At 43.5% G+C, this 17,415-nt stretch overlaps 1 protein-coding gene across 2 annotated transcripts in view; it reads right to left on the bottom strand.

Annotated features, from left to right (window-relative positions):
* LOC139422864 (nipped-B-like protein B) overlaps positions 1 to 17,415 on the bottom strand; it is a 55,607-nt gene that overhangs the window by 18,403 nt on the left and 19,789 nt on the right. The window contains exons 5-18 of one of the 2 annotated variants that reach the window (XM_071174288.1): positions 9,757 to 9,868; positions 9,481 to 9,635; positions 9,124 to 9,213; positions 8,600 to 8,745; positions 6,952 to 7,042; positions 6,263 to 6,790; positions 4,835 to 6,121; positions 4,337 to 4,465; positions 4,022 to 4,171; positions 1,095 to 1,166; positions 911 to 1,000; positions 601 to 701; positions 434 to 520; positions 89 to 320 (exon numbers count right to left, since the gene is read on the bottom strand). In XM_071174288.1, coding sequence (XP_071030389.1) covers positions 89 to 320; positions 434 to 520; positions 601 to 701; positions 911 to 1,000; positions 1,095 to 1,166; positions 4,022 to 4,171; positions 4,337 to 4,465; positions 4,835 to 6,121; positions 6,263 to 6,790; positions 6,952 to 7,042; positions 8,600 to 8,745; positions 9,124 to 9,213; positions 9,481 to 9,635; positions 9,757 to 9,868 — 3,270 coding nt within the window. The remainder of the gene's footprint in view (positions 1 to 88; positions 321 to 433; positions 521 to 600; positions 702 to 910; positions 1,001 to 1,094; positions 1,167 to 4,021; positions 4,172 to 4,336; positions 4,466 to 4,834; positions 6,122 to 6,262; positions 6,791 to 6,951; positions 7,043 to 8,599; positions 8,746 to 9,123; positions 9,214 to 9,480; positions 9,636 to 9,756; positions 9,869 to 17,415) is intronic. The other variant, XM_071174289.1, reaches the window with a different exon arrangement.

Below are 17,415 nucleotides of genomic sequence, written 5' to 3'. Positions count from 1 at the left end.
GACATTTATGTAGCCAGTTCTCACCACATTATGTTATATGGGTTTGTTCCAAATGCTTTTGATAGTAAGGTGGGGTTAGGGTGCTGACCTCCGTGAGGGTCCACTCTGTAGACAGGGTCATACTGAGGGTAGAGGGTGTTTTGCAGGTGAAACTTGGTGTACTGCAGCACCCTCTCAATCACGTCCTCGATGTACACCGCCTTGGGCATGCGGGCCGACGTCATGATGTTGAGGGCAGTCAGACAGGCGTCAGCTGACTTTGTCACGCGCTCCATGATGAGGTCACGCCACAGTCGCTCCTCGTCTTCTGCGTCTGCGTCCTGTTGGACAGAGAGAGAAGACATTTAGACAAGTGGAACCTCTCTATGGAACATGCTTCTTAGGCCAGAAGACTAAATCTGGGTCTGAGAAACCATATGTGGGGACAACTTACATGGTTCATCAGTGTGGAGAGTTTGGACCCGTCCTGAATGTTTTTCTCCAGGATGTTCAGGACCTTCACCAACTTACCAGATGAAAGCTATGGAGACAGATGAGAAAAATATAACAGAATGCCAAAAAGATTGACATCAACCTGCATCCAGTGTTCCCCTTTCTTACCCTGAAGGTGATGCCCATGGCCTTGATCTTAGCAGATTCACTGGCCAGTTCACTCAGCTGGTGTTTCCCCAGCAGAAGCTCCTGTGGGATCTCATCGTCATCTGTTGACGAGAGTTGTGGAGTTACAGTTGGCAGTTCTGTCACCGTCATTTATAACTGAGCATTACTATGGCTGATATCAAATTACATTTGAAAAGAAATCCAACAATCACAATGTTATCTTTCCCATTCTTGGTAAAAATGTCATTCAAACCTCTGAAGAAAACTTAAAATAAATAAATATGTAAAGTAGATAATGAATAATGCATACCCATGGCATTGAAGTCAATGTCCTCTAAGCTCTCCAGAATGTTGTCCATACTGGCTGAGAACCTCTTGAACGTAGAGGAGTCCATCAGTTCTGTTGAGTAAACAACACAGAGAAAGTGAATAACCTGCGCTTATGAGACCAAAGACATACAACAAAGACATTACTGAATTTAGAGTGAAATTACCTTCTGCTGTCAGCTTGGGCTCATATGCCTTTCTTTTCTTCTGTTTTTCCTTCTTCTTCATCTTTCTGGCAACTGGACAGGATTGATACATGTTAGGACAATGACATTGGACAGCAACACTTATCTAGTGAAATATTACTACTACTCATCCTCAGCATTTTACCCTGTATCTAATGCACAGGTATACCATGCTGGTGTATGCTCTATTTAGTGCCTTCGGAAAGTATTCATACCCTTTGAGTTATTCCAAATTTTGCTGTGTTACAGCCTGAACTCAAAACGGATTAAATATAATTGCTTTCTAACCAAATACCTTTTTGCAAATGTAGAGAAAAAATGAAATACAGAAATATTTCATTTACATAGGTATTCACACACCTGAGTCAATGCATGTTAGAAGCACCTTTGGCAGTGATTACAGCAGTGAGTCTTTCTGGGTAAGTGTCTAAGAGCATTGCACACCTGGATTGTACAAGATTTGCACATTATTCTCTTAAAAATTCTTCCAGCTCTGTCAAGTTGGCTGTTGATAATTGCTAGACAGCTATTTTCAATCTTGTCATAGATTTTCAAACCAATTTAAGTCAAAACAGTAACTAGGCCACTCAGGAACATTCAATGTTGTCGTGCTAAGCAACCATTGAATATTTGGCCTTGTGTTTTAGGTTATTGTCCTGCTGAAAGGTACATTCGTCTCCCAGTGTCTGTTGGAAAGCTGACCTAACCAGGTTTTCCTCTAGGATTTTGCCTGTGCTCTATGTCGTTTCTTTTTATCACAAAAATAAAAACTCCCTAGTCCTTGGTGATGACAAGCATATCCATAACATAATGCAGCCACCACCATGCTTGAAAATATGAAGAGTGATACTCAGTGATGTTGTGTTGGATTTGCCACAAACATAACGCTTTGTTTTCAGGACATAAATGTAATTTCTTTTCCACAGTTTGCAGCTTTACTTTTGTGCCTTCTTTCAAACAGGATGCATGTTTTGGAATATTTTTTATTCTGTACAGGGACCTTACAGATAATTGTGTATATGTGTGGGGTACAGAGATGAGGTAGCCGTTCAAATCATCTTAAACACCATTATATCCTATGCAACTTATTGTGATGCGTTAAGCAACATTTTTACTCCTGAACTTATTTAGGCATTCCATCAATAACAAAGGGGTTGAATACATAATTGACTCAAGACATTTCAGCTTTCCATTTTTTATGAATTTGTAAAATATTCTTAAAACAGAATCCTACTTTGACATGATGGGGTATTATGTATAGGCCAGTGACACACAATCTCAATTCAATCAATTTTAAAGTCAGGCTGTAACACAATTACATTTGAATACTTTCTTAATTTAAGGCACTGTATGTATGTATTGCTACATTACAGCCTCATTCTAAAATGGATTAAATGAAATATTTTCCTCACCAATCTACACACAATACCCCATAACGATAAAGCTATTATTTTGATATTTTGGGGGAAAATGTATTTTTAATCAAAAAACAGAAATACATTATTTACATAAGTATTCAGACCCTTTGCTATGAAACTCGAAATTGAACTCAGGTGCATCATGTTTTCATTGTTTTTAAAACTTGATTGGAGTCCACCTGCGATAAATTCAATTGATTGGACATGATTTGAAAAAGGCACACACCTGCCTATATAAGATCCCACAGTTGACAGTGCATGTCAGAGCAAGAACCAATTAATTGTCTGTAGAGCTCCAAGACAGGATTGTGTCAAGACACAAATCTGGGGAAAGGGACCAAAACATTTCTGCAGCATTGAAGGTCCCCAAGAACACAGTGGCCTCCGTCATTCTTAAATGGAAGAAGTTTGGAACCATCAAGACTCTTATTAGAGCTGGCCGCCAGGCCAAACTGAGCAATCGTGGGAGAAGGGCCTTGGTCAGGGAGGGGACCAAGAACCCGATGATCACTCTGACAGAGCTCAAGACTTCCCTCTGTGGAGGTGGGAGACCTTCCAGAAGGACAACCATCTCTGCAGCACTCCACCAATCAGGCCTTTATGGTAGTGGCAATACGGAAGCCACTCCTCAGTAAAAGGCACAGCCCGCCTGGAGTTTGCCCAAAAGGCACCTAAAGGACTCTCAGACCATGAGAAACAAGATTCTCTGGTCTGATGAAACTAACATTGAACTCTTTGGCCTGAAAGCCAAGCGTCACGTCTGGAGAAAACCTGGCACCATTCCTACGGTGAAACATGGTGGTGGCAGCATTCTGGCTGTGGGGATGTTTCTCAGTGGCAGGGTCAGGGAGACTAGTCAGGATTGAGGGAAAGATGAACGGAGCAAAGTACAGAAGGATCCTTGATGAACCTGCTCCAGAGCACTCAGGACATCAGACTGGGGGCGAAGGTTCACCTTCCAACGGGACATCGACCCTATGCACACAGCCAACCTGACAAAGCTTGAGAGGATCTGCAGAGAAGAATCGGAAAAACTCCCAAAATACAAGTGTGCCAAACTCGAAGCTGTAATCTCTGCCAAAGGTGTTTCAACAAAGTACTGAGTAAAGGGTCTGATTACTTACGGAAATGTGAATTTCAGTTAAAAAAAATATATATTATATAAATTTGCAAGAATGTTTAAACCTTTTTTTGCTTTGTCATTATGGGGTATTGTGTCTAGATTGAAGCGGGGAAAAAACGATTTAATCAATTTCAGAATAAGGCTGTAACATAACAAAATGTGGAAAAAGTCAAGGGGTCTGAATACTTTCCGAATGCACTGTATATATGTATATATGAGAGAGAGAGAGAGAGAGAGAGAGAGAGAGAGAGAGAGAGAGAGAGAGAGAGAGAGAGAGAGAGAGAGAGAGAGAGAGAGAGAGAGAGAGAGGAAAAGATAACCATCGATGCTCATGATGGATGGTCAGTCAAAGACAGTGCCAGACTTACGGTCACTCATGCTGGGCGGTGGGGACTCATCGTATGAATCCTCTGGGCTGCGTTCACGGTGGCGGCTGCCGGACCCCCTGCGCCCTGAGCCTCTCCTCTCATCAGGCTCCCATGTCTTTTCCCGCTCCTTCTTGTGACGCTTCCGCGTAGCTGCAGGAAGAGAGAGAAGGAGCAACAAGTTAAAGGATGAAGCTTTGATCATAAACACCAGGGGTTTGTTATCAACCATTAGCCCGCCCCAACTACTGTGATTGGAATGAACACCGTTTTGGATATGACTGTGCAAAAAAAAAAAGCAATATGTTTGGTACTTACACTCCGTCACAGAGTCGTCGTCGTCATCGTCATCATCGGAGTTGACCTCAGCGTACTTGGGCTTCTCCTTGATGGTGCTGCGCTTGCGTTTGTTCATCTTCACCCTCTCACACAGTGGCATGGTGGACTCTATCTCAGCAATCAGATGAGGAGGCAGTTCTTTCAACACTGATTCATCAAGACCTCACAGAGCGAGGTCACCCAGTCATCTATTAGCCCTTGTACGAAAGACACATTTGTGCCACAACTAAAACAGATAGTGTCTTGTATTCAGTATCATTAGCAAGGCCTCATAACCATTTCAAATAAACCCCGCAATAAATTGGAATCCTTTCAAGGAGAGTAAAATACAGAACGTTATTCTGTGCTGCTAGTGGATCAATGTGCAAAGTAATTAGTAATAACATGTCAACACAGGTTACCATAGCTAAACCTTAAGTTCACCCAAACAACAACTGACCCAGTCTGTCATGCAGACATCAGGATGTCTCCTCTTACCTTTCTCAGAGATCCAATGAGAGGGTCTGCTCTTGGAGGACTTGGAGCTGCGTGCGCTTCGATCTTTCCTCTCCCTGATGATTTTCTGCACCTCGTCGATGCTGAGTTTCTGCAGCACCACAACCGGTTTGGCTGCTGTCTTCATCTTCTCTACCAGCCCCAGTCGCTCCAGCTTGACCCGGGGCTCCTTCCAGCCCTCCACTACTGAACCCAGACCAGGCTTCCTCATCTCAGCTGCCAACACATGCCCGTCCTTATCCCGCTTCACTTTGGGAATCACAAAGTTCTTAAAGCCTCCAGACTTTACGCCCCCCAGCAGGTAAGCAGGGAACTCCTGCTTGTTTTCAGCAGGTTGTTGCTTAGAGTCCTGTCGGTTCCTGCTGCCGTCCCCACTCCTCCTCTCCTCCCCGCTCCTCCTCTCCTCTTTATTGGGGGATTTGAGGTTGGGGCCTGGCCGGTCAGTCCTCTGGCGCCCACTGTGGTCCACCCCCCCTCGCCCTTCCTGCTTAACCCGCGGGCTCTCTGGCCTGGAGCGCTGCTCTGGAGATCGTCGGTCCCGTGGATCCCCTGCCTCTGTCCTGTGTTTCCTCTCCCTGTCCTTATCCCCCCGCTCCCTGTCTCTGTCCCGTCCATGTTTGGAGTCATGTTCCCCCCTGCTGGACTTGCTGGGGGTCTCTGGCCTGCGGATGCGGGATGGGTCACTGTCCCGGGACCTGTCCTCCCTGTGACCAGAGTCTGAGCGACCCTCGTGCCGTTGTCGTGGCTTGTCAGGCATCCTGGCGTCAGGGCGGGCCTTGCTATTGTCAGGTTTGCCATCGTGTCGATGTTTGGACGAGTCTCGTCTGTTTTCGTGCTTGTGTTTGGGGGTCTCCGGTCGGACGTCGGGGCCCAGCTTCTTGGGGGTGTCGGCACGCTGCTTGATGACCTCTGGCCGGACGTCTGCAGTCTGTAGTGTGTCTCCTTCTGTCTTGGAGTTTAGCCGCAGGACTCCAGTGGAGTCGGGGCCGTCCCCAGGACACAGGCGGTCCTCAGGCCAGCTCCTCAGGGCAGGGGTGTGGGTGCCTATGTTTACCTCTGGCTGCCCGTCAGCTCTACCTGCTTGCTGCAGGTCGATGCTGACCATTAGGGCAGGCCGGCTCGCACCATTACTGGCAGCACTAGCCTCCTGGGGTGCCAGCTTGCTGCCAGCATTTCCCCCTCCCACACCAGGTTGGGTTGCCCCCGCTGTACCTCCAGCTCCAGGCTCTTGGGGATACGAGTCCTGCTTCCGCTTCTTCAGTGGCTTGTCTGCAGTGAGGAAACCATTGCTCAGAAAAGATCCTGACATATTACTTATTTTTATCAGCAAGTTATTTCTCCTATTTCTCAGCACACAAAAAAACAATTTTTAGGATAGATTTTTAAGTGCAACATTGAATGTAAACTCACCTTTATCCTGAACCTCTTTGGAGCAACGCTCCCTTTCTATGAGCGTCTCCCGTTCTATCCTCTCGATCTCAGCGAGCGCGTCCATCTCAGCATCGTCGTAAACAGCTCCACTGATCACCCCTCCAGCCTGCTTAGTGTTCTGGAGCACAGGGACCTGCTGGTAGCCTGACTGCTCCCCCTGTCCCGGGGCTAACCTGTGGGCAAGGTCCTGCTGCGTCCGGGAGAACTGCAGGCTGTTGTAGGCCAGGTCAGTGTCCTGGTCCTCTGCCCCAGGTAAGAGCTCTCCGGACGGGTCCATCTCAGTGGACTTCACCCGGGACAGTTTGAGGGTCAGCTTGGTAGAGTCTTTAGAGGGAGAGCTGACAATATCGTACATAGCAGCTTTATCCAACTGCTCCTTCTCCTCTTTAGTTAGCTTCTTCTGCTTCTTCTTGCAGTCAGGAGAGTCCAGGAGGAGGTCGGGAGCACTGTCACGGGGGGAAGCGTAAGGGTTTGGGGAGTGAAGGATAAGGCTAGGTCTTAATCCTGCTGAAACCAAAAAAATAAATACAAATAAATTGTGTGTGATTTTTTACAAATATGAACACTGATCGATTCAGGCATGAACACTTGACATAGAATATGTAGATTGACTCATGATTTCCAGAGCACAGTATGATTATGCATATTAGCGGTCTCGGTTGGTATACCTTTTGGGGTCCCTTCGCTGCCAGCAGGGGAACAAACAGACTGGGGCGAACGGAGTGGGAAGGAGGCATTTCTCATGGAAGGATCACTCTCCTTGGAAAAATATGAATCAGATATTCATTACCAGTCAAATGTTTGGACACACCTACTCATTCAAGAGCTTTTCTTTATTTTGAATATGTTCAACATCGTAGAATAATGGTGAAGACATCAAAACTATGAAATAACACATGTGGAATCAAGTAGTAACCAAAAAAGTGTTAAACAAATCAAAATATATGTTATATTTGAAATTCTTTAGTAGCCACCCTTCGCCTTGACAGCGTTGCACATTCCTGCCATTATCTCAACCAGCTTCATGAGGTAGTCACCTGAAATGCATTTCAATAAACAGGTGTGCCTTGTTAATTTGTGGAATTTCTTTCCTTCTTAATGCGTTTGAGCCAATCAGTTGCGTTGTGACAAGGTAGGGGTGGTATACAGAAGACAGCCCTATTTGGTAAAAGATCAAAGTCCATATTATGGAAAGAACAGCTCAAATAAGCATAGAGAAATGACAGTCCATCATTACTTTAAGACATGAAGATCTTGAAATGTTCTGCATTGACCGAACTTTGAAAGTTTCTTCAAGTGCTGTTGCAAAAACCATCCGGCGCTACGATGAAACTGTCTCGCATGAGGACCGCCACAGGAATGGAAGACCCAGAGTTACCTCTGCTGCAGAGGACAAGTTCATTAGTTAACTGCACCTCAGATTGTGAAATGCTTCACAGATTTCAAGTAACAGACACATCAACATCAACTGTTCAGAGGAGATTGCGTGAATCAGGCCTTCATGGTCAAATTGCTGAAAGAAAAATAAAAACACTACTAAAGGACACCAATAACAAGAGACTTGCTTGGGCCAAGAAACACGAGCAATGGACATGAGACCGGTGGAAATCTGTCCTTTGGTCTGATGAGTCCAAATTCAAGATTTTTGGTTCTAACCGTTGTGTCTTCGTGATATGCAGAGTAGGTGAACTCCACATGGGTGGTTCCCACTGTGAAGCATGGCTGTTTAAGGGCTATTTGACCAAGAAGGAGCGTGATGGAGTGCTGCATCAGATGACCTGGCCTCCACAATCAACCGGCCTCAACCCAATTGAGATGGTTTGGGTTGGACCACAGAGTGAAGGAAAAGCAGCCAACAAGTGCTCAGCATATGTGGGAACTCCTTCAAGACTACTGGAAAAGCATTCCTTATGAAGCTGGTTGAGAGAATGCCAAGAGTTTGCAAAGCTGTCATCAAGGCAAAGGGTGGCTACTTTGAAGAATCTCAAATATAAAATATATTTTGATTTGTTTAACACTTTTTTGGCTACAACATGATTCCATATGTGTTATTTCATAGTTTTGATGTCTTCACTATTATTCTACAATGTCGAAAATAGTACAAATAAAGAAAACCCTTGAATAAGTAGATAAGTCCAAACTTTTGACTGGTACTGTATATAACTAAAGCAGCAAGGGTGGATACAACTCCACACAACAAATACATTCAGGCAGTGTACCAGCAATGAGGATCCAAGAGAGGAAATTGTATTTAATGTCAAAATGGTATCTTTGCTCGGCAATTTCATCTTGGTATGAATCATTTCTCATGTTTACCTCATTCCCTAATCTGTGGACTATGTTCATGTAGTCTTCGTTGGAGCCATGTCTGGCATTGTGATTGGCTGAGTTGCTTGAAATTTGCCCGGAGACCTTGTTGTCGTGGATGTTCCGCATGCCGCCAGGAACCATGGGGCTGGCAACTGAACAAACACCAAAATAAATCGCAGATACAATCAATCAACCTTCATTCAATTACCTTGCAGCTACGCAAAACCCATACTAAACACTGGTTCACCTGTTAATCATCTTATTCAACAGGTAGAATGAATGCAGATAAACAAGAAATATAACACCACCAAAGAACGGAGACCTGAAAAATTATGCCTATCTACAGGAATCTTGCAGCGAGAAAGTGTACATTGCTAACCAACACTCCATCCTCTATTGTTATAAATACAGTTTGCAATTGGATAGACAGAGCATGGATATTTTGTGACACAAGCCGATGGGTCACAGCTTGGAGGTGATGGGGCCCGACTGTGGATGTTTGATATGATGTCCCCAGGGTTTTCCCATACCTAAGGTTGGGGTGGAGGGGTTCTGGTGGGGGGAGGCCTGCGGCTGGGTCTGCACCTCTAGGCAGGGCTGCACAGGCCTCTGGGGGCTTCCTGAATATGAGGGTGCAAGTGAAAGGAGAGGGGAAAAATGAAGCTCATCGCCCACAGAACACCAACACAACACACCAGGGTAAACTGTGTTGGTTTATAATGCATGGAGCACTTCTGTCCATATGTACAAATTCTACAGGGTCTTCAGCAAATAATCAACATAATGACATGCATAATAGTTAGTTACAGTATGGTTATTTGAGAATTAGTTGGTAGGTTCCCCATCATGCATTATGCTCCAAAACAAAAGCAGAAGTGCAGCCCCACCTTGCTGGATCTGTTGGTGCTGAGAGTAGCTAGGTGGGTGAGGGTACTGCTGCATGTAAGCAGCAGGGCTTTGGGGGGCATAGGGGCTGGGCACAGGGCTGTTCTGCTGGGGCGTGAACCTGGCATCCGACCCCATCTGTGGAGGGGCAAAGCGACTGTAGAGAAAGAGGAGAAGAACATATCAATTCCAAGGGAATCTGAGAGAAGTATTGAATGAACTAGCAGAGGACTCACTGTAACATTACAGAAAATTGAACAAGCAATTTATTGTCATACCTAGAAGGGCTGTGTGAGATAGTGGTTTGCTGGTAGTTTGTCGACGCCGGACTCCCATGCATGGAATTCTGGGACATCTTGTACTGCGGCATCATTGGCTGCTGCATTATATCTATCAGATGAAAATAAGAGATGTGGTTAAAGAGGAGTAGAGAAGACCAGTGCACAGCACCAATACTGAGGAGCAATTCCACAGTAACAGAGGGACACACAGACACAGATTCTTCACACAAAATGTATGTCAAATAAAAAACAATTATTGCAAAATTAAACACTCCATGGGAGTCCAGCATAAACTGTCATTCTGTTACCAAACTTTGCATTTTCACTGTTCAAGTAAATGTTTGTGGAAATTGTTAAAAGTAGTCCTTGTTGGGGCCGGGCGGTAAACCATATTTGATGCACAGACCGGTTTGGATTTTTACTTTACCTTACATAACGGTATTTCAACGTTTGGTTTGCTAAATGTAATAATTGAGTGATGAAACTCGAACACTGATGGCAATCATCCGTTCTTACCGCCAGTAAGAGACTGCTAACAGCGGAGAACTGTTAACTTCCCAGCAAGAGCTTCTGGAGCGCATATTAGGTACTTTTTTTTGCCATGAATCATGCTTGTGGGGCAGTGCAGGAGCCGAAATAGTGCACATGTACTTTTTTGCCGTGAAACTTGCCTGTGAGGCAATGTGGGTGCTAAACCTGGTCATAAACCAGGTTTCCATCCAACCACTTCATGTGGATGAATTACCTGACACATGAAAAAAGTCATGACTTGGCTGATGGAAACAGGATATGCCGGTACAATTTTATAAATGCCGACAGACAATTACTTTGTTCGACATGGTGGGATCTTTTTGTGTCTGTAAAATGAATAATGCGAAAAAAAGTGGTGGGAACGCCTTTCTGCAGAAAATATTCATATAATAACCATAATATCGAAGTAAACTTGGTCCTTCCACTACAACTCGGTAAACCACGCAGTTTATTAGGCTACAGATGAAATAAGTTTTGATGAACTTCACAGGGTGGTGAAAGTGCACATGAGATTGATGCTGCTTGCTTGATTTTCCCATGATGTCAAGCAAAGAGGCACTGAGTTTGAAGGTAGGCCTTGAAATACATCCACAGGTACACCTCCAACTGACTCAAATGATGTCAATTAGCCTATCAGAAGCTTCTAAAGCCATAACATCGTTTTGTGGAATTTTCCAAGTTGTTTAAAGGCACAGCCAACTTAGTGTATGTAAACTTCTGACCCACTGGAATTGTGATACAGTGAATTATAAGTGAAATAATCTGTCTGTAAACAATTGTTGGAAAAATTGCTTGTGTCATGCACAAAGTAAATGTCCTAACCCACTTGCCAAAACTATAGTTTGTTAATAAGAAATGTGTGGAATGGTTAAAAAAAACTAGTTTTAATGACTCCAACCTAAGTGTATCTAAACCTCCGACTCCAACTGTGTCTAAATACATTACATCCCGACTAACAGGTTATTCCAGCAGCGACACTGCATGAGATCCTTTCTGATCCTCACTCAATTATCTGAGTGGTTTATCTGAGTGGTTTGCTAACTAGCATTATGCTAATGCTAGTTAGCATTGGCTCACGAAACAACCTCTAACTTCCTTCGTACGGGAGGCAGAGACATAAAAATGGTCTCCACGAGTTCATCCGACTCTGGGGAAGTATCCCTTAAAGAGCTCCGCAGAATGCAGGAGGTTATAGCAATATAACAGTTTCCAGTGTACAAGGAAGTACAATTAACATATTGCTTGATTCATTGTTGAGTACAACTACACAGCATCAGCAGCACAGCGTCAGGCAATAGTTTGTGAGACATTTCACTATAGAGAAGATGCAAATGGCCTGGGTCATTCAGACAGAAGAGATGACAAAGGAGAGGCACCAAGTCTGTCATCATCATAACACACTTAGCTTGCCTAATCAAGGTCCTTAAACAAAAATCACAAATACATAAAAATAACCGTTAAAAAAAACAGATCATGAGAGAGACAGTGATAAGCTATTTAAATTATCCCGATGATGACGAATGCAACAGAAGCTCGGGAACAGAGGTTATAAAACTAATATGCATGACTGTGGATGACAAACCATCTCAGACATGATGAGGTTCCAAGAAGCTTTAACACCTTCAGAGGATTCAGTCTGGCTCTGTATCCCAATCTCAGCACAGTACAGTACAGAGTGGATCCCTACCGGCACAGTGTTTTTCCATAAGTACATGGAGTAGCCATCCAGGGAATTCCAAGCTGGGTAATTTGGGTGAATTATCCCTTTAATGATTTGGCCTGTCAATCAATCACTGTGGGTGGGATTGTCAGGGGAGGAGCAGGATGTTTGTGAGTCACAGAGTCGATAGGGTTTCAGATCTGTCAATCAATCACTGTGAGAGGGACTTTGAGGGAAGGCTGTAGATAAGTAATCTAGTCAGAAAAACTAGTAGTCTACTCTTTCAACTTAATGTATTGTGGCAAAAACAAAATCCACTCTGTTTTATTATCACCGGAAACAATATATTTATCCTGTCTTGAATGAAAAGGTCATATTTCGCAATCTCCCCCCAAAAATGTGATCTGACGTGAGACAGGGTCTCCTCCATCTTGCGTTACAAACACTACACCTATCCTGGAAGGATACTGACCTCATCCCATCAGTAAAGGATGCCTGGTTGTTCTTTAAAAGTGCTTTTCTCACCATCTTAAATAAGCATGCCCCATTCAAAAAATTTAGAACTAAGAACAGATATAGCCCTTGGTTCACTCCAGACTTGACTGCCCTTGACCAGCACAAAAACATCCTGTGGCGTACTACATTAGCATTGAATAGCCCCCGCGATATGCAACTTTTCAGGGAAGTTGGGAGCCAATATACACAGTCAGTTAGGAAAGCTAAGGATAGCTTTTTCAAACAGAAAATAGCATCCTGGAGCATCAATTCCAAAAAGTTTTGGGACACCGTAAAGTACATGGAGAATAAGAGCACCTCATCCCAGCTGCCCACTGCACTGTGGCTAGGAAACACTGTCACCCCCGATAAATCCACAATAATTGATCATTTCAATAAGCATTTTTCTATGGCTGGCCATGCTTTCCACCTGGCTATCCCTACTAGAGGTCGACCGATTATGATTTTTCAACGCCGATACCAATTATTGGAGGACAAAAAAAAGACGATACCAATTAATCAGACGATTTTTATATATATATTTGTAATAATGACAATTACAACAATACTGAATGAACACTTATTTTAACTTAATATAACTGATAAATAAAATACATTTAGTCTCAAATAATGAAACATGTTCACTTTGGTTTAAAAAAATGCAGATGGAGAAGAAAGTAAAAACGCAATAATTGAAATGTAAAAAAAGCTCATGTTTAAGTTCCTTGCTCAGAACATGAGAACATATGAAAGCTGATGGTTGCTTTTAACATGATTCTTCAATATTCCCAGTTAAGACTTTTTAGGTTGTAGTTACTATAGGAATTATAGGACTATTTCTCTCTATACCATTTGTATTTCATATAACCTTCAATGTTATGTCATAATTATATAGAATTCTGGCAAATTAATTACGGTCTTTGTTAGGAAGAAATGGTCGTCACACAGTTCGCAACGAGCCAGATGGCCAAAACTTCTGCATTTCCCCTGACAAGAATGCGCTTTTGTTAATGCATCACCCGTTTGGCGAAGTAGGCTGTGATTCAATGATAAATTAACAGGCACCGCATTGACTATATGCAATGCAGGACAAGCTAGTTAAACTAGTAATACCATCAACCATGTGTAGTAAACGAGTCATTATGTTAAGATGGATTGTTCTTTATAAGTTTAATGCTATCAAGCACCTACCTTGGCTCCTTGCTGCACTCGGGTAACAGGTGGTCAAGCCTGCCAAGCAGTCTCCTCATGGATTGCAATGTAATTAGCCATAATCGGCATCCAAAAATGCTGATTACCGATTGTTATGAAAACTTGAAATCTGTCCTAATTAATTGGTTGACCTCTAACCCCATACCAACAGCTCTGCACTCCCCGCAGCAACACGCCCAAGCCCCTTCCCCCCACTTCTCCTTCACCCAAATCCAGATAGCTGATGTTCTGAAAGAGCTGCAAAACCTGCATCCCTACAAATCAGCTGGGCTGGACAATCTGGACACTCTCTAAAATTATCTGCCAAAATTGTTGCAACCTCTAATACTAGCCTGTTCAACCTCTCTTTGTATCGTCTGAGATCCCTAAAGATTAGAAAGCTGCCGCAGTCATCCCCCTCTTCAAAAGGGGGAGACACTCTAGACCCAAACTGTTGTAGACCTATATCCAATCTAGTTTCCGAGCTGGTCACGGGTGCACCTCAGCCACGCTCAAGGTCCTAAACGCTATTATAACCTCCATTGATAAAAGACAGTACTGTGCAACTGTTTTCATTGACCAGGCCAAGGCTTTTGACTCTGTCAATCATTACATTCTTATCAGCAGACTCAAAAGCCTTGGCTTCTCAAATGACTGTCTCGCCTGGTTCACCAACTACTTCTCAGATAGAGTTCAGTGTGTCAAATCGGAGGGCCTGTTGTCCAGACCTCTGGCAGTCTCTATAGGGGTTCAATTCTCAGGCCGACTCTCGGGCCGACTCTTTTCTCTGTATACATCAATGATGTCACTCTTGCAGCTGGTGATTCTCTGATCCACATCTATGCAGAAAACACCATTATGTATACATCTGGCCCTTCCTTGGACACTGTGTTAACAAACCTCCAAATGAGCTTCAATGCCATACAACAATCCTTCCATGGACTCCAAGTGCTCTTAAATGCTAGTAAAACTAAATGCATGCCCTTCAACTGATTGCTGCCCGTACCCGCCCGCCCAACTAGCATCCCTAATTTGGACAGCTCTGACTTAGAATATGTGGACAACTACAAATACCTAGGTGTCTGGTTAGACTGTAGACTTAGCACAAGCTCCTTCCAGAGTCACATTAAGCATCTCCAATCCAAAATTAAATCTAGAATCGGCTTCCTATTTCGCAACAAAGCCACCTTCACTCATGCTGCCAAACATAGCCTCGTAAAACTGACCATCCAACCGATCCTTGACTTCAGCGATGTCATTTACAAAATAGCCTCCAACACTCTACTCAGCAAAATGGATGTAGTCTATCACAGTGCCATCCGTTTTGTCACCAAAGCCCCATATACTACCCACCACTGCAACCTGTATGCTCTCATTGGCTGGCCCTCGCTACATATTTGTCGCCAAACCCACGGGCTCCAGGTCATCTATAAGTCTTTGCTAGGTAAAGCCTTGTCATATCTCAGCTCACTGGTCACCATGGCAACACCCACCCTTAGCACAAGCTCCAGCAGGTACAGTTGAAGTCGGAAGTTTACATACACTTTGGTTGGAGTCAATAAAACTCGTTTTTCAACCACTCCACAAATTTGTTGTTAACAAACTATAGTTTTGGCAAGTCGGTTAGGACATCTACCTTGTGCATGACACAAGTAATTTTTCCAACAATTGTTTAGAAACAGATTATGTCACTGTATCACAATTGCAGTGGTCAGAAGTTTACATACACTAAGTTGACTGTGCCTTTACACAACTTCATTCCAGAAAATGTTGTCATGACTTTAGAAGCTTCTGATAGGCTAATTGACATAATTTTAGTCAATTGGAGGTGTACCTGTGGATGTATTTCAAGGCCTACCTTCAAACTCAGTGCCTCTGCTTGACATCATGGGAAAATCAAAAGAAATCAGCCAAGATTTGTTGACCTCCACAAGTCTGGTTCATCCTTGGGAGGAATTTCCTAACGCCTGAAGGTACCACATTCATCTGTACAAACCATAGTACGCAAGTATAAACACCATGGGACCACGCAGCCGTTATACCGCTCAGGAAGGAGACGCGTTCAGTCTCCTAGAGATGAACGTTCTTTGGTGCTGGAGGAAACCGGTACAAAAGTCTCTATCCACAGTAAAAAGAGTCCTATATCGACAGAACCTGAAAGGCCTCTCAGCAAGGAAGAAGCCACTGCTCCAAAACCGCCAAAAAAAGCCAGACTACGGTTTGCAAACTGCACATGGGGACAAAGATCATACTTTTTGGAGAAACAAAAAATAGAACAGTTGGTCATTACAGTGGCCATAATGACCATCGTTATGTTTGGAGGAAAAAGGGGAGGCTTGCAAGCTGAAGAACACCATCCCAACCGTGAAGCACGGGAGTGGCAGCATCATGTTGTGGGGGTGCTTTGCTGCAGGAGGGACTGGTGCACTTCACAAAATAGATGGTGTCATGAGGAGGAAAATTATGTAGATATATTGAAGCAACATCACAAGACATCAGTCAGGAAGTTCAAGCTTGGTCGCAAATGTGTCTTCCAAATGGACAATGACCCCAAGCATACTTCCAAAGTTGTGGCAAAATGGCTTAAGGACAACAAAGTCAAGGTATTGGAGTGACCATCACAAAGCCCTGACCTCAATCCCATAGAAAAATTGTGGGCAGAACTGAAAAAGCGTGTGCGAGCAAGGAGGCCTACAAACCTGACTCATTTACACCAGCTCTGTCAGGAGGAATGGTCCAAAATTCACCCAACTTATTGTGGGAAGATTGTGGAAGGCTACCCGAAACACTTGACCCAAGTTAAACAATTTAAAGGCAATGCTACCAAATGCTAATTGAGTGTTTGTAAACTTCTGACCCACTGGGAATGTGATGAAAGAAGTAAAAGCTGAAATAAATCACTCTCTCTACTATCAGTCTGACATTTCACATTCTTAAAATAAAGCAGTGATCCTACCTGACCTAAGACAGGGAATTTTAACTAGGATTAAATGTCAGGAATTGTGAAGCTGAGTTTAAATGTGTTTGGCTAAGGTGTATGTAAATTTCCGACTTCAACTGCACATTTCACTGGTCATCCCCAAAGCCAACACCCACTTTGGCCGCCTTTCCTTCCAGTTCTCTGCTGCCAATGACTGGAACGAATTGTAAAAATCACTGAAGCTGGAGACTTATATCTCCCTCACTAACTTTAAGCATCAGCTGTCAGAGCAGCCTACCGATCACCGTACCTGTACATAGCCCATCTGTAAATAGCACACCCAACTACCTCATCCCTATATTGTTATTTATTTTTTTGTTGCTCTTTCACACCCCAGTATCTCTACTTGCACATCATCATCTGCACATATATCACTCCAGTGTTCATGCTAAATTGTAATTACTTCGCCACTATGGCCTTACCTCCCTAATCTTACTACATTTGCACACACTGTACATATATTTTTCTATTGTGTTATTGACTGTACGTTTGCTTATCCCTCTGTGTTGTTTTTTGTCGCACTGCTTTGCTTTATCTTGGCCAGGTTGCAGTTGTAAATGAAAACTGGTTCTCAACTGGCCGACCTGCTTAAATAAAGGTGAAATAAAAATAAATAAACACTTGTCCGTTCAGTAGCTGGGCAAGACTCTGTGAAAATAATGTATTTCATCATGAAATGCATCACGATGTGTACAGGGCATTAGATGCATGTGAAATCTCTGATAGCACTGGCCCGATTTTAGTGAAACTTGGGTGAATGTTGAGTCTTGCCATAGAGATCTAGCATTTACAAAATTAC

Source organism: Oncorhynchus clarkii, chromosome 12, assembly GCF_045791955.1.
Source record: "Oncorhynchus clarkii lewisi isolate Uvic-CL-2024 chromosome 12, UVic_Ocla_1.0, whole genome shotgun sequence".
Taxonomy (NCBI): domain Eukaryota; kingdom Metazoa; phylum Chordata; class Actinopteri; order Salmoniformes; family Salmonidae; genus Oncorhynchus; species Oncorhynchus clarkii.
Note: the sequence above shows the minus strand (reverse complement) of the source record. Positions and strands in the feature narration are given on the sequence as shown.